At 49.3% G+C, this 23,171-nt stretch overlaps 1 protein-coding gene across 4 annotated transcripts in view; it reads right to left on the bottom strand.

The window, feature by feature from the left end:
• EXOC6B (exocyst complex component 6B) overlaps positions 1-23,171 on the bottom strand; it is a 273,231-nt gene that overhangs the window by 233,932 nt on the left and 16,128 nt on the right. For all 4 annotated transcript variants that reach the window (XM_084286237.1, XM_084286238.1, XM_084286239.1 and 1 more), the window contains exon 2: positions 45-210. In XM_084286237.1, the coding sequence (XP_084142363.1) occupies positions 45-210 (166 nt within the window). The remainder of the gene's footprint in view (positions 1-44; positions 211-23,171) is intronic.

Here is a 23,171-nt window from a genome sequence, read left to right as displayed (position 1 = left end):
CTTGTCCAACCTAGAGCCATGGGATTCAGGTGGCTTTCTCTTACCTTCAGTTTTTGAGCTTCTCCCCTAACTTTCAGCAGCTCCGTGATGGAGTCCACAAAGCCCTGGTAATGGAAGTTGCACATTTTCTCGATCTCCCGATCATGATTTCTGATCCGTGCTTCCAATTTCTCCATGAACCGACCGTGCTCCTCTCCATCATAAACAGACCTAAAAAGAAGATGCCACCGTGAGTCAGGGTTCCAATACCCATTAGCGTAATTACTTGAAAGAAATATCCAGAATACAACTTCTAAAAACCAAAAGAAAACCTTTTACTTGCCAGGCACCAAAGTCAGGTTTGAAAATCCTTCTATTCCAGCCTTCCTCCCCATCCCCAAACTTGTCAAACACCAGCTCAATGTTCCCTCAGAGATCACAACATGGCCAGACAAGGTCAGAATCCTCTAAGATGAAGTTTCTGTGCTCTAGCTTTGAGCTTAGCCACCTCTGACCACTATGTGCTATTGTATGCAGTATTCTCTGGGTGTTCTTGAGGATTCAAGGGGAAAAGCTGCAATGGAGAACTATCAGCTCTACAACTTCCAAAATCCACCCCCTTTCCTACCTCCAAATTTGAACAGCACAGTTAGCCCTGCTGCTGAAAGCCCAACAAAACTGAAAGCCACCCAAACCGATGGGGATACCCCAACACAAGGTACGTGCACGCTGTGCATACTGCAGGTACCAGGCAGCCTTTGGGACCACCAAGCAAAACCACTGTTAAATTCAGGGAAAAAGAAATAAAGTCATCCTTCTTGTTTTGTTAAATTCCACATAACTGGTAAGAGAAGTTTGAATTGTCGTGTCCTAACATTTTTCACTCTGTGCATTACCAATGCTCGCTGTCCAGCAAAGATTATTTCCACAAGTTTTGTGACACCGCCTAGAGTGCAACTCTCCTGTCTGCAGAGGAAGGGACCATGGCACAAGCCTCACGTTAGTGCAGAAAGCAGAGGGACAACGTCACACCTGAAATGGGGTGTAGGGTTCTGGGAGTTGTTCAGGAGGTTTTCTGTATTGTATTCTCAGATTTTGAGCTGTGAAGTTTTATTATTTCGAGGAGCAATGCTAACTGATAGACCCAAATTCTCTCTAGTATGAGAAACAAAGTGCACAGCGAGCTTTATGAAACCCGAGGTTGTCCTGCTTCAAAAAGTAAGGGTGAAATAATTACACGCCGGGCTCCACACAGCAATTAGAGATGAAAGGTGGGGAATGACACAGCTGTAGCCAGGTGTAAGAAACAAATAAACAAAAAACATTCACCTTTTGCAGCAGCACAAGTCATACCTCAGAAAGAACCACCACTAGATGAATCCCACTCAACGTTCTGCACCTGATGTGACTTTCAGGTGAGATCTGTGCCTGCAGGTCACGTTGGGGAATCCCACCCTGCAATCCACAACGGTCTCAACGTTATACAAAAAAAATACTGGGACAGGACAAAAGCTGGAGGAAAATTATTGAATGACCATTCGTTAACCCTGCCCAGTTGTATAATTGAAGCAATTCCAATTATACAATTTCAGTAAACCATTCTCAGAGAAAAGACAAAAATGCCAAATCCTTGTAAGCCTGTTTAAAACTCAATGTAAAAAAAAAAAAGTCACCAGGAGCAGAGGTGACAGCACTGCCTCCTGCAGCACCAACCGGCTTCTACCTTGGAACAGAGGTGAAAAAATCAACTTCCTAAAGTTTTATCAATGATTCCACAGTATGATGCTAGCGGGTTTTCTGTGCAGAAAGCAGAGTTTTGCTGGTGACCATGAAAGCTGGAGGCAGAGTGCCATCTAGCGCTGCACAGCCCCTCCACAGCATGGCTCGAGAAGCTCAGAGGCACCTCTCTCTGCTCTCAGAAGTTAAACTCAGAGAGCACAATTCATATATAACAACCAAATGCAGCTAGACGAGTGGTGCTTTCATTCAAGCACAAGTTTAACAGTAATTATGGGTGTCATATAAATGTGTTTGCATGAAAAAATACTGCCAGAATTTACAAAGGCATCTCTCTTTGGAAAAAAATAAATAAATGACTTAAAGACTTACAAACTCTAGGCGAAATTTCCTTTGCACGTGGCCAGCCTAAGTCACAAAGGTCCCACGACCGAAGCCATTCCCACCCCGAAGCCAAACTCTGGGGTCAAAAAAAAAAGCTGGTGACAGGCAGCAATACAAAACCCATCTCTGGGTCAGCCCTAAGCTTATATTTAAACTCTGTAGGCTGCCTTTTGAGGTCTCCTATTCACACACAAACCTGTCTTCAACGTAAAGCCAGCATCCTGCACTCCCATCCTCTCTTAGAAGATGGGAATAAAGGGTGACAGCCAAGCGAGTCCCAGAGAGAAGGGCCGTGCCTCCACCGATGTCAGCTCCAAACCTGTAGGATGCCGGGTTTGTGCTCTGTATCGAGCATCATCACACACGCAGGACACAGGGGCTTGGTGGTGACTGCTCTCAAAGGAAACGACGCAGGTCTCAGTGCAAGGACAAACCACTCCACACCACCCCTGAGGTCCCAGACCCTAAAGCCACCATTTCTGGTTCCCCAGCCCCAGTAGAAGTCCACTTCTGAAGCTCCCAGAGCCGTGGCAGCACCTTTGGAAGGCTGTCCTGCACCAAGGCTTTGCTCCTAAAAACATCTTTTCCAATTCAAACGCTAATTATAGCCAGATCGGGATCTTCAGTTAATTGTCCTCAAGCGACTACCAAATCCACAGCCATTAGGTGATCCACAAACAAGTTCCTACAAAAAGAGATCTGCCCTATGTGTGTTCGTACCCAGTAGCAATCACAAGGGCACACAACACAAAACACAAAGCAAGGACAACAAGAATTAAAAGGGGAATAGGTTTGGGCTATTTGTCCTTTTGGTCACGAATAAACAAGGCCTTGTGACAACGCTACAGAAAACGAACCTTGAGGCTGCTTTTTTTTTTCTCTGATATAAAAAATTGCTGGTCACATCGCTTCAGTAACGAGCCTCCCCCACAAAAAAAAAGCCTTTTGATTAAAAAAGTCTGAGGACGAGGGGCCTGTCCCACAGGCACTTATCTCAGAGCCGAGCAGGCCGTAACTCTCCGACTGAAGACGACGCTCATTGACAGATCTGTCTGGTTTACATTTTTCAAATACGCTTGCTAAACAAAACCATTAAGAGGACTTTTAAAAGTTCTTGGATTGTATTGTTCAAGTTTCACAATTCCTGCATTCATTAAAAATCCACACCAGTTTTTTTTTTGCTGTTGTTTTTGCAAAAGGTCAACTGGAAAAATCTTTCCAGGAAAGCTCTCACAGGCAATGCCTCCACGAGGCCGGGGTGCCCGTCCTGCAGGGCCCGTCCCCAAAATGGGGGCAACCCACCCGCCCCACACCAAAAAGCCCAACACGCCACAGGCAGGGATCCCCCAAAACGTGGGGAAAAAAGCAGAAATTTGGGGAATAATGCCCAAGAGGGGACTGTAAAAGCGATGAGGGGCAGGCTTGGAGGCCGCGGGCCCAGCCTGAGCTCTGGGGAGCTGTGGGGACAGGGACCCTGCCTGCCCCCATGTCCTGGGACCCTGTGAAGCTCAGCTACAAACCCACTCCCCGAAACACTTTGTAGGCCAGACACCACGTACATGCTGGAGGAACACCCAAGAAGCTTCAAATTATTGAATGTATATAAATTAATGGTAGGAAATCTTTAGGAACGGGCTCTGCAGGGCCTTCCTCCGTCTCCCGCTCAGCTGGTGAAGAAAAGGACTTGAGGCAGTTCAGAAGGAGCAGCCACGAGGCTGATCCTGCAGCTTCATCCCCAACCCGTTGCCTGTAGGACAGGGACTCAAAAAGTAACCTAAATAAATTCAGCTGAAAGTACAGAGGAGGGAAATCTCTGGGGGCAAAATGAAAGAGATCTGGAACAATGCAAGGAGGACATTCTGGGGACAGTGGAACAGAAGTGACTCGCTTTTGTTTTCAATTAATAAATGGAACAAATTCCTGAGTCTGCTGTGGACTTCAATTTCCCCCCCCCTTTAAACTTCTGTAGTGGTTTTAGTCCCTCAGAAACATTTTCTTCTCATTAAGCTACATAAAAGCATTAGCAGTTTGTTTAATCTTATTCTAACTTTTATAATAAACAAATTAACTACTGAGCAATGCAGAAAAAGAAGCAAGAGTGGTGCAACAACTCCACAGAAAAGAGGTCAAGGAAAGTTTGCAGGACTAATACCTGCTCCGTACCGCCTAGCAGCACGGCCTGAAGCCTCATGCGGCACGAGGTCTGTGCGCAGCCACGGCACCCACAAAAACTCGGCCAAAATCCCACTCACCGGGCTGCACCCGGGGTATTTCAGCTGAAGATCAAGTGGGGAATCCACTTCTGGCTTTAATTCTGGTAGTTAAATGGAGATTAAATCCACTGTTTTCCCTTATCACCCCCATAGGCTCACATTTATATCATGAATATGGAGGAAGAAGCAATTCCTTTTTCTTTTCTTTTTTTGGTAAAGTATGAAACATTTAATCATAAATACCTTTCATATTGTAGTTTAGGAAGCATTCCCACATGCATTTTTCCTATCTAGACCCACAATGAATTTTACCCCTTAACCCTATTTTCAGTCTACAACCAAAACCCTTTCAATCACTGTAAAATTCATCAAACTATTAGCAATATCCCATTATGGCAAGGTCCTGGAGTAGGGAACAAAGCAAACCTGAAAAGCACCACTATTATCTGACAGGATAACCGGTTTAATAGCAGGGGGAGCTGCCCACGTGTACCTTGATTTGGGCAAGGCACAGCCCTGGCAGCTGTAGCCCTCAGAGCACTGTGCAGAAATTACCATAAACCACACGCGCACCCCACTCAAAAACCATTCTGAAGGCGAAGTTGCTTGTCAATGACTGGGCTCAACCAGAAGGGGCTTTTCAACAGTGCTTCCACATGAATTTCTTCCGAGCCTGGTTTTCTTCAGCGGTTTTATTAGTAAATTGGAAAGTATAATACAAGCTGTACTTTCGAAATACGGTGGTAGCGCCGAAGCGAGGGCGGCCACGAGCCTGCTGGAAAGCAGCAGCCAAAGACCTCGAGAGACTGAGAGCACGACCAGAAGCTGCAAAGGTGAACATGGGTGAAAGTGCACACGAGGCAGAGACCTAGGAAAGGCGAAAGCAGCAGCAGGGGTAGAACAGGACCAGAGGGAAGAAGGAGCTTCTGCGGGATGGCAGTCACCAGCACGGCACCTTATTTATTGGCCTGGGAAGAAGAGCAGAAAGAATTGGGCTTTGATTTGAAGGACAAGCAGAATGAGGACACACCGAATTAATAACAAGCTTTATGAGGCAGACAGAGAGGCATCCAGCACTGACGTGCCCAGGAAGCCACCCTGGCAAAAGAGCAGGGCAGGTGCCAGGCAGCATGTGGGTGGAAGATCAGAAAAGCAGACAAAAATCATTGTATGGGAGCAAAGTAGTTATTATTAACATGCAGAAACCTTGTCTTTTGGAAAATGTATTTTAGGTATGGCCTATGGCATCACACATAATGTCTATTCACACCTGAAATCAGCCACTGTGTTCATGGAACAGAAGATCCTACTGACTCCCATCATCCACACAGTGCTGAGAAGCTTGCAGACCCAGGCCCTGGGACAAGGTACGAGGCACAAACCACCCTAAAAAGCCTCTACTGGGCTGAACGCCATCTCATTTGGGATAAAGCAGAGCCAGGCAGCAAGAACTGAGACACTGGGAGCACCTCGCTAGTCCTGCTGTACATCCACGGCTGTGCCAGCGTGCGGTGCAGGTGCAAGTTATCCCCTTCTAATTCCCTCTCACCCCTCCATGTGGAAGCTATTTATCACACTCAAAGCCGTGCACACAAAAACGATGGCAGTTTGGCCACATCCCACACCCAAAGCTTGGCGAGATGAAGGCCATCTCCATCACCAGGAAGAGGATTCTGGAGAAAAGCACGTTCTGTCGACTGGATGCCGCTGGCCTCCCACTGGTTATTTACCCTACCAGCAGCACAGGAAAGGGAGACACTCGACAATGAGGATGAGAGGCACGCTTCCAAAGCATCCACAAATAAAGTTACTGATAACAAAATATCTTTTTTTTTTTTTAAATAAACTTTACAGGATTAGTATTTGAGTCATTACATCTATAAAAGCAGATTAGATTACCACAGAAAAATGTTAATGTCTATGCTTGCTGTGTTATTGCCCAATAAAAGTTTTCTTCCCCCTGCTAACAAAGTTCATTTTGTTGTCTTATGCATTGTTTAAACAAGGCGATTTTGGTTGTGTGCGTGCATTCTTGGCTCTAGGACTCGGGCCCTCGTTTCTGCTGTGAAGCAGTGTTGTCATAACATCCAGCAGAGGCACAACAAATCCCCGAGACGTGCCCGATATTAAAAGCACTGCATTAGAAAACCATACAAGGCGCACTCGAATCGACAGCAGGGTGATGGAGAACATCCACACTCGCACCAGCACCTCTCCAAAGGACCAGGGCAGCCGTGCTGGTGAACTCACGCCTGGTCCTTGATGCCCAAAAGCAGCCTCAGCTCCACCTCAGGAGGCACCGAGCACAAACAGCTCTTGGCACGGGCAGCCTGGAGGCTGGCGGTGCTCAGCAGGGCCAGCTCCAGCCCCTCTTGGCTCACAGAGGAGTGTGCCAGATCAACCCAAGGCCTGAATAAACTCAGGCGGGAGCTGAAGGAGCCCTCCACTGCCATTTTATCGTGTTGAGACGTTCCCAGCTTGCAGCAGCAGCTCTGCATGCAGCTCTGCCAGGGGAAAGCTCCTGCTCCGGTCCCGTTAACACTCCTGCCCTCCTGCTGCAGCCTCTCCTGCCCCACCAGCACCCTGCAGGAGTGAAAGCGCTTTAGAAAAGAAGCCTGAAAAGTTTCTTTAACTTATATCAGTGTAATCAAACCAGATTAATCACACAAGTGGCTCCCAGGAGGAAACCTCGCACAGCTTCTGCCAGAGGTGAGCATCTTGCTGCCCGTTTCTCCCATCAGCGCAGGCTGAGCAAGAGGCTCTCTCTCATTTACAACAATTGCTTCCTAAAACTCACGTGCAGCTCGCAGATTAGGGAACATGTAGGATTCAGCTGCCTAAATATAGATGTGAAACAGCAGCCTAGGGTCTGGCAGCTTTGAGAGCAGACCCCACACACAGAGCTCAAGGTGTATCTGTTAGTGCCCGAGACCTAAACACAAAAAAATATATATATATAAAACCAGAACAAGCTTAGCTAGCCTTGCTGAGCTGAAACCCCTCTAGAGAGCTCCGTACAGGAGGCACTAACCCTGCCTTAAACCCCTGGCATCCAGGGTTGAGGTTCTGGGACTCAAAGGCTGAGTTTGGGGTGAGCAAACCCCTCCTTCCCCACGGATCTCAGCCTCAGCCCCGAGCTGCTGCTCACTTCTGAGCTGCAGGGCTGCAAGCGAAAGCCCGTCCTCTTTCTAACTAGAGATGCCTCCTCTGGCAAACTCATCTGGAGGACATGAGGCAGTAACAGCAACATCCTCGGGGAGGGAAGCTGGATTAAGAGGCAGCAGTGTTTGGGATGTACGACTACCAGAGGAGGCCCAGGCTGACATTCCCACGAAAATATTTCTGCCTATTGGAGAGAGGAGCAATAGTAATGGGCTTAAATTGCCCAGGAGAATTAGGTTAAACATTAGACAAAGCTTTCTAACTGCACGAGTGGCAGAAAACCAAAACCGAACATCTAGGCACGCTATAGGACCTCGTTAAAGTCATCATTTCTAAGAACAAGTCAGAAAAACGTCCAGCGGGGACAGGTCGGACACATTCGCTCCTGGACCTCCTCAGACAGGGAGAGGATGAGCAGCTTCTTGAGGTTCCCTGTAGCTTCCCCCCACCTTTTTTTATTTTTAATAGGGTCTGAGCTGAATAGCTGAAGCTGTTTGGAAAGCACCTGACCTTAGCCAACGCTGTACGACGTCCCGAAGCTGGAAGAAATGGTGTCTCTGGCTAGGAAAGCCTTTTGGTTTTGTTTTTTTTTTTTAGAAGGACTTCAAAGAACCCAACTCCACTTTCACTGACGGCAACAGACAAATTCCCATTTCCTTCATTTCTACAAGATCAGGTCTTTGGTTATAAAATGCTCTAAAGCCTCCTTGAGTGTTCATTTCTGACAACAAAGACTTTGGGACTATACGTTAGTGGAAAAACGGAGCCACCATAAAGCCACAGCCGTCTCCGGGGTAGGATATAGCTGTTCTGTGCCAGCAAGACTCCGAAGGAAACGAGGAATAATTACCCTAATTGAAAAATATAATGGAACAACTCGGCTATAATGTCCCTATTAAAGAACGACTCTCAGACGATAAAAGACACGGAGAGGGAGAGCTTGAACAAATTAGCGCTCAGCCTCCAGACGAGCCAGGAAGCGTAAGGAGCGACCCCAAGCCAGGCAAGGCAGAGCAGCCAGAGCAAGCACGAACGCCCCCAGCTGAGGCGAAGATGGAGAGAACTGGCCACGAGCAGAGCTTTCGACCTCCCTCCTTCTTCTGCGAGCACAATGGAAACAATTCCCCCAAGAACAAAAGCGATGCGTCAGCAGGCCCGGCTCTCTCAAGCTCTTTCAAGTTGGGAGGACACTTGATTCGCACCATGTGTAGGGTAGGAATGCTAGCGAGAACCCAGTGAGATAAATTTCGCCCCGTCCAAGCTGGTTGACATTAAGAGGGAGATGAATCATCCTTACAGCGCCTGTAAACAACACAATTTGGAGAGGAGGAAATCTAACGATACACCCTCGTCGCGCTCGCTCGCAGGAAGTCCCCCAACGTTTCCACCACATGTACTATTGTTGGGAGAAGTGTCGAAATCAGGGGGCAGACACAAAGCCACAAGCAGCGGAGGATGTGGACTCCGAGCCACCACAAATGTTCCAACCTCCCTTGTGCTGCGGCGTTGTGGCACGTCGAGCCTCGAGCAGGCTGAGGCTGGGCCGAGGGGACGCGCTCGGGCTCGGGGAGGAGATGGCCATCAGATGTGCTGCTCGTAACGGGGCACGAAGCTCCGGCTCCGGCTGATTCTCGCTCTGATGACTTCTGAAGGGGGAAAGCAGATCTTAACCCGCTGCACGGTGGGTTACCTTTATTTGGGAACTCACACGAAGGAAATACCAGCTCCAGAGCAGTGAACGTGCAAATCCCAGAGGGGCACGAGTCCCAGAACATGCCTAAAGGTGACTACAGAAGATCACTGGCTAGAAAAAGTGCCTTGGACACGGCATGATGCTTTGAGACCTCTCCACCTGGCTTATTCAGAAGGAAGATGGAGAAGCAATTTAATTACTAGACGCAAGTACATCCCATAAATAGATATATTTTTAAAGAACCACCCACACCCGTATCACCCACATCAGGTACCAAGGAGCTGCTTCGTGCAGGAAGGGCAGAAAAGCCCGACAGCACGATGACTGCAATCCCAAACCAAATGAATTCAGCACAGACCAGAGGCACAGCACTTGTCTGCGTGCTTCCAGAGCCCGTGGCAGACACCAGCAGGGAAGCCGTGGATTTTCCCTCTCCAGCTGGATGCTTCCAAGCTGGCCCCTGCTCAGCGCTACGTACCCTACCCAGACGTGTCGTCTTGCTCAACATAGGCACAAGAGTGAAAATTCACAGCCTGTGACATACAGATGTGTCACAGAGCGCACACTGGAATACATCTTGCCACGTAACAGGGTGCGTCCAGTCTTCTCCTCACCCAACAGAGCTCCACAGCTAACCCCAAGGAGAACAGAGCAGGCGCTGCTGGCTCAAATATTGTGCAACGCGATGACGATGACCACGTGCAGTGGTGTGTCCCCCGGGGCTGGTGCTGGGGACAATGAAGGTCACCTCTTCGACAGCCACATGGAGCCTCTGGAGAGCACACATCTGATGGGTGGCAGGAAAGGCAGGGCCAGACTCTTCCCAGTGGTGCCCAGTGGCCAGACAAGAGGCACCGAGAGCAAAAACACACAAGAAATTCCACTGAAGATTTGTTTTTTTAATTAAAAGCACAGACAGAGCTGTTACTATGATGGTGCTGAAACACTGAAACAGGTTACCCTATAGATGTTAAGCTGTCTCCATCCCTGAAGACACCTAAAACCCACCTGGACACGGTCCTGAGCGACTCACTCTGGGTGACACTGCTTGAGCAAGGGACAGGACTAGAAAATCTCCAGAGATCCTTGCCAAGCTCAGGTAGTCTGCAATTCTGGGAGTGTTTTCCACCAAGTGGTCAGTCAGCAATGCCATGCCTTTTCTTTACCCAAATATATATATACACATACATGTATAATAATATGTATAAATAATATAATAATATATGTAAATATATATATACACACATATATATAAACACTTCAAATCACTCTGGTATTGTAATGGCTATATCCTTTCAAACCCCATAAAATAGTTTAATGTGAAATCTAGGAGACAAAGAAAAATCTCCCTCTAAAGGTCCAGACAGGACAGCTCCCAGGGGAAAAGAAGAAGGAGGTGAACCAACTTGAACATTTTATTCCTTTCCTACCTAACTGCCAGGAGCAACCCCCCAGGCAGCAAGAGCCCAAATTACAGGAGTGACCATGCCCAACGCCACGCCAACCATTACATCTATACTATGCCAGCTTCTGCTCCTCAAGGAGGCCGGTACTCATAATTGCAAGACAGCAACCAGAAATGAAGACTGATTTGTTCAGGTAACTCTTTTTTTTCCATTCTTTTTACTTCCTCTAATGCCTCTGACAGCAGCAGCAGCCCTGCAGTTCACAGTTCCTGCACAAAGCACTGATGAACAACCTCTGGTTTGCTTCTGGTTTTGTTTCCACAAGTCTGAGGTCTTCCTGCATTTTGCCACTTAAGAACGAGTTGTTTTTAAAGACTGTTCAGCTGATCCTGAAGGTCTCTTCCAACCTTCATGATTCTGTGATCTTCCAGACACGGGGTAGCAAGGGAATCCCGCAGCACCTCTCACACCAGGGTCCTGCCCTTCATTCTGTTTTACTTCTTCCTCTTCTTCCCAAACGCAGCAACTCTGAGAAGAGCTTTTACACTGCCCATGCAGTGTCCAGCAGCAGGCAAGGCACAAAATCTGTTCACCCTCAGGCTCTTCTGCTCCCCTGGAGCATCTGCCTTCATGGGATTTGTAGGAACTCAACACCTCTGAGAGTCCCACACCTTCGTCAAATATATTAGGAAGATGTCCAAGCCCAGGTACCCTTAGAGATGGAACCCAGAGGCGTCATGGACAGCTTTAAACTTGCTTAAGGCCATCTTAGGGACATTATTTAGTGGGTAATATTGGTTGTAGGGCAATAGTTGGACCAGGTGCTCAGCCTAACGATTCCAGGATTATCACCACTACTGTAATATCTTGCAACAAGGACCATAAGAGAGGCACCACCAAAGTGGGCTGGTAACTGCTGCAGGCATCCCTTCCCCTTCTCATCCCACCTCCTGTGGTGACAGGGAGCTGAGCACAAAACCTGTCCCATTTTGGGGGCTGTTGTGAGCCTCAGGTTTCCTGCAGTTTCTTTGTGCACACAGCTACGATCCCTGGGTCTCAGCTGGAGGGAAAGAAGCTAATATTAGGCTTTAAACGCTTGGGAGGGAAGCAACAAGGAGCCAGGAGACGTAGTTCTGCTTATTCTGGTATGTATTCATGGCACATATTCGTGCCTCAACCATAACAGATCACTACAACAAAAATACCAGAAGACGTCCAAACACTGGGAAGTAATTTCCCAGAGTGAAAGCACATCACCTCCAGTACTTCAGGCACTTATGCGACCCTAATTAACCAAGAACATTACAGTTCTAACACAAGGAAGAGCTACACAGAGGTGGATATCACAAGTACCCAACGACTTGCCTACAGACATGCTATAATTCAGCTGAAGAACAGCTCACAGACATAAAATCAGCCCCCTTAAACCTTGCGTAAACACCACCCTATATTTTTTTTTTCCCTGAACCAGGCATCCCGCTGGTTTCCTACAGAGGGAGTCAGTCACTCAGATTCTCCCCAGCCCTACAAAAAGGCTTACAAGGAGGATTGCTTCGAGTGACCACCACAAACAGATGAAATAAAAGCAGTGGGAGGCCCTTTTGTCAGTAATTCTTGCACAGTGCTGATTTGCACAGGCTGGCTCAGCCTTTCCCAGCCAGATAGATTTAGGCTTGAGAGAGATCGTGTAGATGTTCTCCAGCTCCTCCGGGCTGTGTGGCCACAGCCTGATGAATGACCCTAACTTAGCTGAGTCCAGCTGCTCCTGTAAGCCTGTAGGGGCTCTTCTCCTGCCACGTTTTCATCCTGGAGAGAGCGGCAGGCTATGGGATGGGGCTGGAGGGTAAAGCACTGCTCAGTCCCAAGCAGAGGCCTGCAAGCCATCCAGCTGCAGAGGATGGCAAAATAAAAAGGCCATGGGGTCAGCAGTGCTGGAAGAGATGGAGGAGCAAGGAGAAAGCACGCTCTGAGTTCCCTGTCAGGCTCCGATTTAGCCAAAAGCAGCACAAATTAAACACGACCCATGCAAGATGTGCTGACAAGAGCTGAATGCAGCAGACACGAAACAGAACAGGCAGCACCAGGCCAAGAACTGCAAGGACCTCTGTTGACCTCTGTCAACATCAAAACCAACCTTACCAAAGCCAAACCAGCAACAAAAATGGCCCATAGGTGCCCAAAGGCTGTCCCCAGCTACAGGGAATGAAGATGACTACGAGACATCAAAAACATTTTGTTCCTGATCTGGCGTGAAGCCTGAAAGGGCTTTAGGGCAAGGTGTGGATGGAGACGTGACAGCTCTGGGTGACACAGACAGGCCAGGATGACAGGGAGGCCGGAGGGAGATGGGCATCCAAGAGAACATTTGGGAAATAAGATTGCTGCTGTGGCTGGGCTTGGCTGAAACGAGCCACCCCACCCACGCTCCCCTGAAGCAGCAAAGTTCGGGCCGTACCAGTACGTGGTCAGCTAGTCCTTGCCAGGGGGTGCTCAGCCAGCAGCATCTAGAGCAGATTTAAGACGAGGAAGATCAAAACCAGGGATTGAAGGATGTGAAGTCGTGTATACCAAGCACGAGGGTGCGTTAACCGCTGCCAGAAATTCGGGGGGCTCCCCAGCAGCAATCCTCCCCGGGGGCTTTCTCAGCAGCTCTTGCACAAACGCCATCTGGGTGATAGGAGGGGAGAAGCTTGGGGAGAAACAGACACAGAACAAGGTCATTCAGAGCCACCAGAGCACCACGGCTCTGACGAGGGCAAACCAAACCCGAGACCATCCCCGGCTTTGGGCCACCAGACTTTTAAATTGGCACCGCCACCCTGTGTCGCGAGGGCTGAACTGCACTGCGGCTCAGCAGCCCCAAAACGCAGCAGAGCAGCCCCAAAACGCAGCACAGCAGCTGTCAAACCATGCGGCATGAGCCCTGCAGCACCCAGGCGACCCAAAGCCATTCCAGCTTCGTTATCTGGAAGGTCTGGAGTTGAACTCAGCACACAGGAATGCTGCGGCCACGTATTTCACGCTGACGAGCGCTCCCGACTCCGACTGCAGCGGGTTTTTGTCAGCCTCGAAGCCAGACACAGGATCAGCAAGTGGAAAGTTTGCTCAGGCAACTGAAACCTGAATAGTGGGGTTACCAAGAACAGGTTAGGAATAGTGCATCAGCCTCCGTTCCTGTCTGCAGAGGCACCTCCAGAGCAGTGTTCCTGCAAGCACAACGTTACAAAGGATCTCTCCACACATTTGTATTTATTTTGAGATCACCAGAATACTTCTGCAATCATGTACACATCAAAACAAGAACCTAAACCAGCCGCATAACCCTTAAACGCTATCTTTTATCAGAAGCTATCAGAATACCTTGCGAACTCCAATCTGTCTCAATTTCCCCCTGAAGGGAAGCACTGTGCACATTTTGCATGCTGCCAAATCATGGAAGAATTAAGTGCAACGCCTGTGGCCACACAACAAGGCACAGCGGTGCCAGAAATCAAAGTGCTTCCAACCCCGAGGGCAAGCAGAAGCCAAGGAAGCTTGAACCTCACCGGAGGAAGGCATCAAAAATTTGGGACCATGAACCAGGTCGCTTCTTCTGTCTGCAACGCTGCTAGCAAACAAAACACAAAGAGCTTGGCAAAGGAGGAGAAAATCGTAACTAATCTGATTGAGGGGAAGGTTGGTAAGATAGAACAGAGTACATTAAAGATGCTATCGTTAAATGCTTCCCTGTAAAAACAGCCACGGGATGCCGACACCACCAGGGCTTGTCATTTGAACAGTAAGCACTCGAGGAAATGCAGTAAGACTTGATTAAGCATCAGTGCAGCTCGTGGGCAGGTTTATCCCAGACTGCTTCTGCTTTTTGGCCACCAAAAGTCCTCCTCTCCCCATACCGATGCCCTCGAGAGCACGCTTTAACTTCTGGTCAGCCCTGCAGTGGTCAGATGCTTGGACTCTGAGCTGTGTAGGTCCTTTCCCAAAACCCCAAATCCTCCAGCAGCTCCCGTGCAGGAGGGAGGCAGCGTAACACAGCAGCAGGTTGCCCCAGCGCTGATTTCTTAGCCTGGTGCTTGCAATAATGAGCCCAGGCTGCCCAGGAAGGCTCACTAATCAGGACGACATTTCCCCATTTCAACTAATTACTAATTACAATTAATTTCAGCAAACTTAAGGTTGGGCTTTTTCTTAATTGGCAACGAAGCAACCCATTCCATATAGGGACAGTTTCCAACATGAACCAAGGATTTTTGGGGAGGGGAAAAAAGAAGTCAGCCAACAGTGATGCTTTACAGCACATGACCTAAGGATGTGATTCTCCATCCCTTTAAGTGTGATAGCCCTGAGAAAATTAGGAAAATGAGATTTCTGCACATAAAAGCTAAGCAAGGCAGAGGGGTCGGTCTTTAACGAGGTACCTGCTCATGTCATGATTTTTATAGGTGCCAGTGACCTGGTGGCATACATCAATCTTGCTTGATCACTGCAAATAGATGATTATTTTTTCCTCTTAGCAAGGGAGAGACGAGGAGCTAAACCAGCCCCAGCAGCAGTCCCACATAGCTGCCAGAGCAGGGAGCTCTCAGCCACGCACCGAAATAAGCCGTCCGTCCCTGCTGCCTCGGAGAGAAACATTTGGTCTGCATTTGTTTTACAAAATCACAGCGAGAAGCAAAGTCCGTGCTTGTTTGGGCTTCAACTGAGCTAAGCACACACTGAAATAGATTTCCATTCACTAAGAGGGAAGTGTGACACTGCCTGTCCTGAGACAGGGCCCCCAGGTCCAAAATATGGTGATGGAAAGGGGTCCCCGGGGTCCTCAGGGGCCGGGCACCATTTGCTGCCCCACACAGCAGAAATTAGAAGGTCTCGACCCAGCTCTGCTGCTGCCCTTTACACCCTACAAGGCCACGTTTGTGGATTTTATCCAGCTTGATTGATTTCTTTCAGTTGCTTTTCTCTACTTAAGGAAGTTAATTATCCCAGTTTTAATGCTAATTAAACCTGGTTTGGGTTTTTGGGTTTTTTTTGGCCATTTGAAAGCCGTGCCATTCAATTTGGGAGGGCGCTGCTAGGGGATGTGGGCAGGCGGTGGCTCTGCTAGCACAGGGGACCAGCCCTGATGCACGGGAGGGGAGATAAGGATGAGCCTGAGCAGATCCCAGGCTGCCCCAACTCTCTTGGGGTGCTGCACACAACCACAAGCACCCCCAAAAGAAACTGTGGGGTCTTCTCCATGATATACTAGACCGCTTCGTGGAATTGGAGGTTTTATCCTGAAAGCAAACTTACAGTTCTTGTTAGCTGGTTTGTGCTTTTACAAACTCGAGTAAAGGGCTGAAAGAAAGCAAAGGGATTTCATAAATAAATTTCAAAACGTTTCTGGGTGATGAAGGGGTACTGCCCAGCTTTGTCACGCCACCAGAGGCTTCCTGGTGGTCCTGCAGGAACCTGGCGGCACCCAAAGCAGGATCACCGAGGGGCTGGCAGCTCTGAGCTAGGGAGAAGGGGAAGCCAATACAGTGCAGAAGGGCTGCAATCCCACCAGGGAGGCAAGGTGCACCAGTGGCAGTCCCAAAACAGCAGCAGGAAAATGAAAAAAAAGCATCTCTGGCTTCCTTTCTATGGGTAAAGGTGAAAAGGGCTGCATTTAGGTCTTTGAGCTCCTCTCTGATATCCAACAGTAACAGATAAGCAGAGCTGTAGCCAAGCAAAGCTCAGTGCTACCCAAAACACACCCTGCAGATCCGATCCAGGGAAGGCAGCAGGCATAACTGGCAAGAAAATCTCCTTTCCCTTCTCTTCCATCATGCAGGTAAAGGTGGACTCTGTGATTCTGTAAAGCCATCCGACAAGACAAGGCTTTTACTCAGCCCTGTGGAAAACCATGCCCTTCAGGAACAGAAACGATGCTCTTCAAGGGCCTTAAAAAGAAACAAAAATCCTTTTTTCATCTCTGTAAGCGAAGCCTACAGCATGCTGATCGGGATTAACACCTGGATCGAAGCACAAGCTGCTGAAGAAAGCCAAAGCTAAGGTTTGGGATGTCAATTCCGACATAAAAGCTACGTATTGGGATTAAGCATCTGTTTTTGAAGCCAGTGAACTGAGTATTTATCAACAGCTGATACCGCTGACCTCTGCTGCCGGCAGGCACAGGCTGCCTTCACTCCCCACGCTGCACCCCACCAGCTGCAGGGGGAGGCAAGGGACAGGAACAGCAAATTAAGGGCTGTTACCCTCTGGCAGGGAAAAAGATTGAGCAGTTAAAATACATCAGTGCCATCAGGAATTTATTTCTACTTACAGAAAGGCCAGGAGAGAGGGAAAAGCTGCCCCAGCAGGACCCCAGGAGGTAAAAACAACTCTAACCCCACGGCTGTCTCTGCGCAGAGTCCTGGGATCTGGTGCTTGAGCGTTTCCCCTGTGCTGTGAGAAATGGAGAGAGGTACCTGCAGCTCAGCACCCCCCAGAGCCTCAGCAGCAGCACTTGGTGGAAGAGCAGAGACGTTTCCTGCAGCTCAGGAGCTGTTTGGGACGCATCACAGCAAGCATTATAGGAATTTATCCAAGCAACACACGAACATTTTTTCACAACAGCTTTACAACACAACACATTTTGCACTCTCTATACTTCTAATTGCCACTTCTAACTTCTAATTGCCACGAGCAACTTTCTCCTTCCCTCAGAAGGGCGCTGAGGTTTCAATCCCCTCGCTCCAGCTGGGGAACATTTACCCTCAGGGGGTGGCAGCCACCTAAACGAGGGGCTGACTTTTGGGGCTGCAGTGGGCGAGCACATCGTGCAGCTCAGGGCTGCATAAACCCAACAGCCACATTCTGGGCATGGATTTATTTTTTTTTTTTTTTTAATTATGATGCTTTACAAGGTTAGAGGTCCCCAGCCACCCAGCCTACCTCTCCTTTTGGAGGTCTGCAGCACCCAGAGGGTAGTGGCAAGAGCGAGGCAGCGTGCCTGCAGCACTGCCTCTGCAGCACAGCCTTCACGAGCTGTGCTTATCAGAACCCTGAGCAGATCTGGCCGTGGCTGAAGGACACGCAGCCCCTCATTATCAGTCTCCTCGAGAGGTCAAACGCTCTCAGACTGTCACAGCATCCGCACCGGGGGGGATGCAGCACAGCACACAGCCCAGCACGCACGCCTGGGCTGAAGGGCTGTAAAGACAGAGCAGCAGCAAGTTTTTTCTACAAACTAAAGACAGCAAAGGCGTTCTGTCCTTCAAATATTCCTAATGCACAAAGCCAAGAAGTGCTCTGGCAGAAAGAAGCCAGTTGTCCAAAAATCCCATTTGGTGACTGACAGCATTTCACTAATCCTGAGCCACGCAGGAAAAAGCACGGGCTGTGAGAGGACCGTGCCTCTCAGCACACACCCTGCACTTCCCATCCTGGCCCAGCTCAAAAACCAGCAGCCTGCCCAACCCAGCAGCCCACAACGCTGGGACTGGACAGGCTGATGGTGCTGCTCATCCCCTGTAAATGGAGCAGCTCTGGCACAGGAAGATCTTGAACCTCTTACCTGCTTGAAGGGAAGGAGCTCATACGTGACTACCACATCACTTACACTCTCCTGAAGGAGCTGCTCCTGAAGGAGCTGCTGCTGTGCCTCTCTGGGAGACTGGGCAGGCTCCTGGAGCAGTGTTTTTCTCCTACCTGGCTTTGCATTGTGCATAAATGGCACCTCTGGGGCTTCAGCCTTGTGTGTCTGCTTCCAGGTGATTCTTTTTCCCCTTTTGAAGTTCTCGTTTTACCCCTATCGAGACAGCTCAGCCGCTTCCACAGCTCAGGCTCAAGAAAAAAAGGATTTGTCACAGTATTAACTCCTTGCTGATGCTCTCCTGGGAAAATACCGTCCTCAGGATTCGGTATACAAATACGGATTCAAATGAGAAAACTGGGACTGAAAAACATCAAGGGTTTGGTCCACGAAGCAGCAAACATGAAGTGAAGTGGTGACAAACCTCCATTCCCCAGCAGGGTGATACGTGAGGCAGGTCCTGGCACAGAGCAGGAAGCACTCAAACGGACTCTGCTTCCAGCTCTGCTTCTGTCTGTAAAGGTAATTTAATATTTAATAGAGTGGAAAGAGAAAGGTACAGAACAGGGGATGTCTTTTATGGGCTAAAATGCGATGGACTCGCTCGAGGCAGCTGCTGCCAAAGGAAGGTCGGGTTCAGTCTGTGTTTCTCAGCACCATCCACTCGCTGGGCTTGCACCAACATTACCTGAGCAGCTCATCAAAGCTTCATAAAATAATTTAATTAAGTGTTTAGAGCATGTTTAGGAGCAAATGACGTAAGCATATAAGTGCCTGAGATTAATGAGAAGGCCAGGAATCAGATGGCAATAGAAGGAAACCCGTTACACCCTCCACAGCCTCTCTGTGGTGTGGTGTGATGAGAAATTATCCCTGCCATCCCTAGACCTTGTCCTTCCCATACAAAGACACGTCCCCTGTGATCTCCCTGCACCCTCAAGCAGGAGGGATGTTTCCTGCTCGCAGCCTCTGCTATCCCTCATCACCTCCACCAGGCACCACTACTGCGTTTTGCCACTTGATGGCACCAAAGGAAACCCTAAATTTTCACATTGCCAGGTCAGATTCAGAGGAGATGGTCAAAATCAGGTCTAAACCCTAAAGGAAAAGCAGACGGCCAATATATGGCACACTAACACATGGGAATAACTATTTCCTAGCTTTTTTTTTTTACTCCTGCACCCAAGCAGTGAAGCAGAAGTGATCGTACTGCTTGGATTTACAGACACAGCCCTTTTTGTGGTCTTGGAAATCCTCCCTGAGCCCCCAGGAGCTGCAGCGAGGAGGCACCAGCACCAGGACAGGAGCAAGGAACCAGCTCAAGGACCAGGCTCAGCACCAGAGGCTCAGCAAAACCGAGCCAAGGCCACGGCACCAGGTCACCTCAAGCGTCCTCGTCCCCAAAACGCCGGCTGCAGGTGGCCGGGATCAGCCTCCGGACACCTCCTGCCCCAGAGCACCTCCTGATTTTGCAGTTACAGGCCTGAAGTAGCTACAGAAAGGGGAAATTAAAAAAAAATAGATATAGAAAAGTGATCTGAATTTGTTCTAACAACATACCGGGTTTCAAAAAACATCTGGGATGTGTTTCTGCTTGTGCCGTGTACCCAAAAACCAAGTATTTGCTAGTTATTTAAGAGGATTTAGCGAGAAGCACTAGACTCAAAAGCATACTCGGAGCTTCCACCTCAGATTTACATCCGCTGCTATTAGCCTAGACAGCTTTCTGTGTTACAGCTTAATTAAAAATCCATGCTGAAAGTTCAAACCAAAGCCACAAAGCGGGCTTGTTCCGAGCGGCGGACGGGGACCACCGCAGACATTCATCTCCAGAGCCATCCATCAGCCGGGACAGGCAGGAAAAGAAAGCAGCTTGTGCAAGCCAAAACAAAAACCCGCACGGACAAATTGGCTTCACCACAACGGGGCCTGCTCTGCGGGCTCCTGCTCAATAAATGGATTAAATTCTTGCTCCAGCAGTGCGCTCATTGAGGAGCGGGGAACGCAGGTGATATCCACGCACGGGGACAGTTCAGGAACCAGGGGGACCCAGACCCACGCAGCCACCACTTGCAGCACAACCAGACGACCTGGGAGGCCTTTTCCAACCTTGATGATTCTACAAAAATCAGCCCCCGAAGACCAGGCAGTACCAGCAGAGGCTCACAGCGACCTGCTTTGAGTTTCCATCCCCGGATGATGCTGCTGGCACGATCCTAACGGCATTGCTTTGCTGCTTAACGCTGGCGTGGTGGCATTACTGATGCAAGGGACCTATTTGATGAACTGGAAGAGAAAGGACAGGCTGAAACCGATTCAGAAACCCCGACTTAAGGCCTAAATGAACCCTACGAGTGACCTAAGGAGTGCCATCTGTTTGGCTTGAAGAAGAAAATAAAGGAGCACAGTACCTTGTGCTGTCCCGACCATTCGCTGTGTCACTGCAGGCAGCACTTTGCTGCAGGACACAGCCCACCTGGGAGCCAAAGCAAGGCAGATTCCTGATGTTACAAGCAGGAAGAGTAATCATTTGTAATAAGGAACTGAGAGGGAAGACAAACTTTCCATCCCAGCCCTTTTCCACCGACGCCTAATCCCGCCTTGAAGCCGTACTCGAGCTCAAGCAAAGGCCACGGCCTTCGGTGGGGAATTCACGGTCTGCATCGTGCAAAGGTCAGCAGAGATAAATTAATGGTTCCTTTATACTTAAAAAAATATGATTATAAGGCTGCCAAGGGAAGCACAGTGGGGAAAGGGTGGTGAACGTTGTCGTGCTTTGGTCCAAGCAGGGGCAGCGACGTCAGCAGCACTGGGTGAGATCTGTCCGGGCTGTCTGCGAGGAGCAGACCCCGAGCTGAAGGAGCATTTAAAGGAAAAATAAAAAATAAGAGCCTAAGGCATCCTTGCCAGGAGATTTGCTGCAAAGGGGGATTTGCAGGCACTCGTCCAGCAGCAGATCCAGGGAAACCGCCCTTCGTGGGGCTGCGGCACAGCCCTCCTGCAGGGACCGACCTCAGCCTCCTCCAAAACGGGCACCACCATCAGCACATCGACAGCGAGCATTTAAAACTGATGTGGGAGCCAAGTGAAGCAGCTCCACTTTCCATTCCTTAACTCGCACGTGGACATTTCCCCTTCTTACACCACGTCTGTTTCTAATAGGACAACCAAGAAACATTTTATGAGGACTCCAAGAGAGATGGGGAGCAGGGAGGCAGGACAATATCCTCCTGCAGTAATGAAAGATGAAGACACAGCAGAGGAAGCAACCAGCACGGGCATTCAACACACAGCAAAGACAGACTTAATAAACCTTTTCCAGACCTTCAAAGGCTTTAGGAAATTTACCTCGTCAAGTTTGCTCCAGAAAATCCAAGAGTTCAGGGTGGCTCCAGCAGCATGAGCTCCCCAAGGCCTCTCCTGTACAAGCAACGAGCCCGAGCTGCCTCCAGCACTGCAGAGGCTCAGTTTGCAACCCAAGGGCTGCACCAAATGGGGGGAAAAAAACATTAAATTGCCAGCGTGGGGTCCCAAACCCAGCACGTGCAAAGCACCGCAGCACGGGGACACACGAGCACCTCGTGCCGAGCTGGGGCAGCTGCAGGATTTCTTCCAATGCAAGCAGCTCCGTTTGCTTCAGCTTTTTGTTCTTAGCAAAAAAATGAACGCTTACAGCCCCAAATGATGGGATCAGCACCTCTCTCAAGGGTTCCTAGAGAGTCATCCAGCTCCAGCTCGGTGAGCCACTCGAGAACAAAGCGGCTGAGGGCAGGAAGGGAAGGACGCTGCGGCCAGCTGATAGCGCAGAAGGAATTTTAAAAAGGCAACGTGCAGTGGCTCAGGCCTCGAGCCAACGTGCTTCAAAAGGACCTCGGCGTCCCCAACGGGAAAGCTGAGGAGGAGAAAACACACGCGGGGAGCACAAAGGGATCAGGCACGAAGCTCTCGCCTCCGTCCCGGTGCCGTGCCGGCAGGGCCGGCCGCTGTGACGGGTCCTGTGTGGTGCTGGGCGCTGAAATCTGCTCTCCAGCCCCGTGGTTATCGAGGGAGCCAGGCATTTCCAGGCCAGGAAGGGTTTTTGGGACCGGCTGATCCATTTCATGACCACAATACGGAACAGCCCAGCAATTCCCACAGCAGATGGAGACGCTCCGAGGCTCCTCCACGGCAAGCACCTGAAATACCGTGGGCACAAGGTGCTTCCTTGGTTGTATTTTATTATATTTATATTACATATAAATATGATATAAATATATTTATATTATATGTATTTATTGCAGCTGTGTCAGGGTTTCAGCCAGAGAAAGTGGAAGGCAAAGGGTGCTGGAGGACAACAGGGCCTTGTCTCCTTGCAGCATCATTTTTGGGATGCTCTCAGGGCCATACCCAACGGCAGAACCACTGCCAGGAGCGCCCTCACAGCCCAGCAGGACTTTTGTTTGGCTTCTGCAGCAAGCCAGCCCTCCTACCCCTGGATATTTCCCCCAAGAAGATCAATTTGGAAACGCTTCACCATGGAGCCAGCCCAGCACCGGAGGCAAGAAGCAGCCCCCGCGCCTTCCCGAGCCGTGTCCTGCAGAAGAGGCTTCTCGAAGCCCTGTCCCACGTCAAGATTAAAAGAGCCCAGCCCGGCCTCCCGTCTATTTACACCTCTGCCTTGTCAAAATAGGCCTGTCATTCAGCAGCAGTTTAGAATTCTTCCTCGGGAGGAAAAAATAAAAGCCCTGGCTTTTCCTGTTTGGGAAGCAGGCAAGGGAAAAAAAAAAAAAAAAGAAAAAAAAAAAAAACACAGCAGCGAGCTCTTTCGATTTAAAAAGGAAGAAAATAACATACACAGAGCACAGGATGTGTAAAAATAGGGCTCCTGATTAGATCAGGACAATCGACTATTTATGAGTTCCACCTCCTCTGCTCGCTCGGGCTCGTCCCTCTCGCGTCCCCCTCTCGCTGGGGGCTCCCAGATTCTTTTTGTTCGTCTCCGACCAGCTCCCCAGCCTTTCCCAGCTCCCTTCTCCATACCAGTTGGGGAAAAAAAACAACAA

This window comes from Netta rufina (assembly GCF_964035555.1).
Source record: "Netta rufina genome assembly, chromosome: 4".
Taxonomy (NCBI): Eukaryota; Metazoa; Chordata; class Aves; order Anseriformes; family Anatidae; genus Netta; species Netta rufina.
The sequence above is the reverse complement of the archived record's forward strand: the minus strand, read 5'-3'. Positions and strand labels throughout refer to the sequence as shown.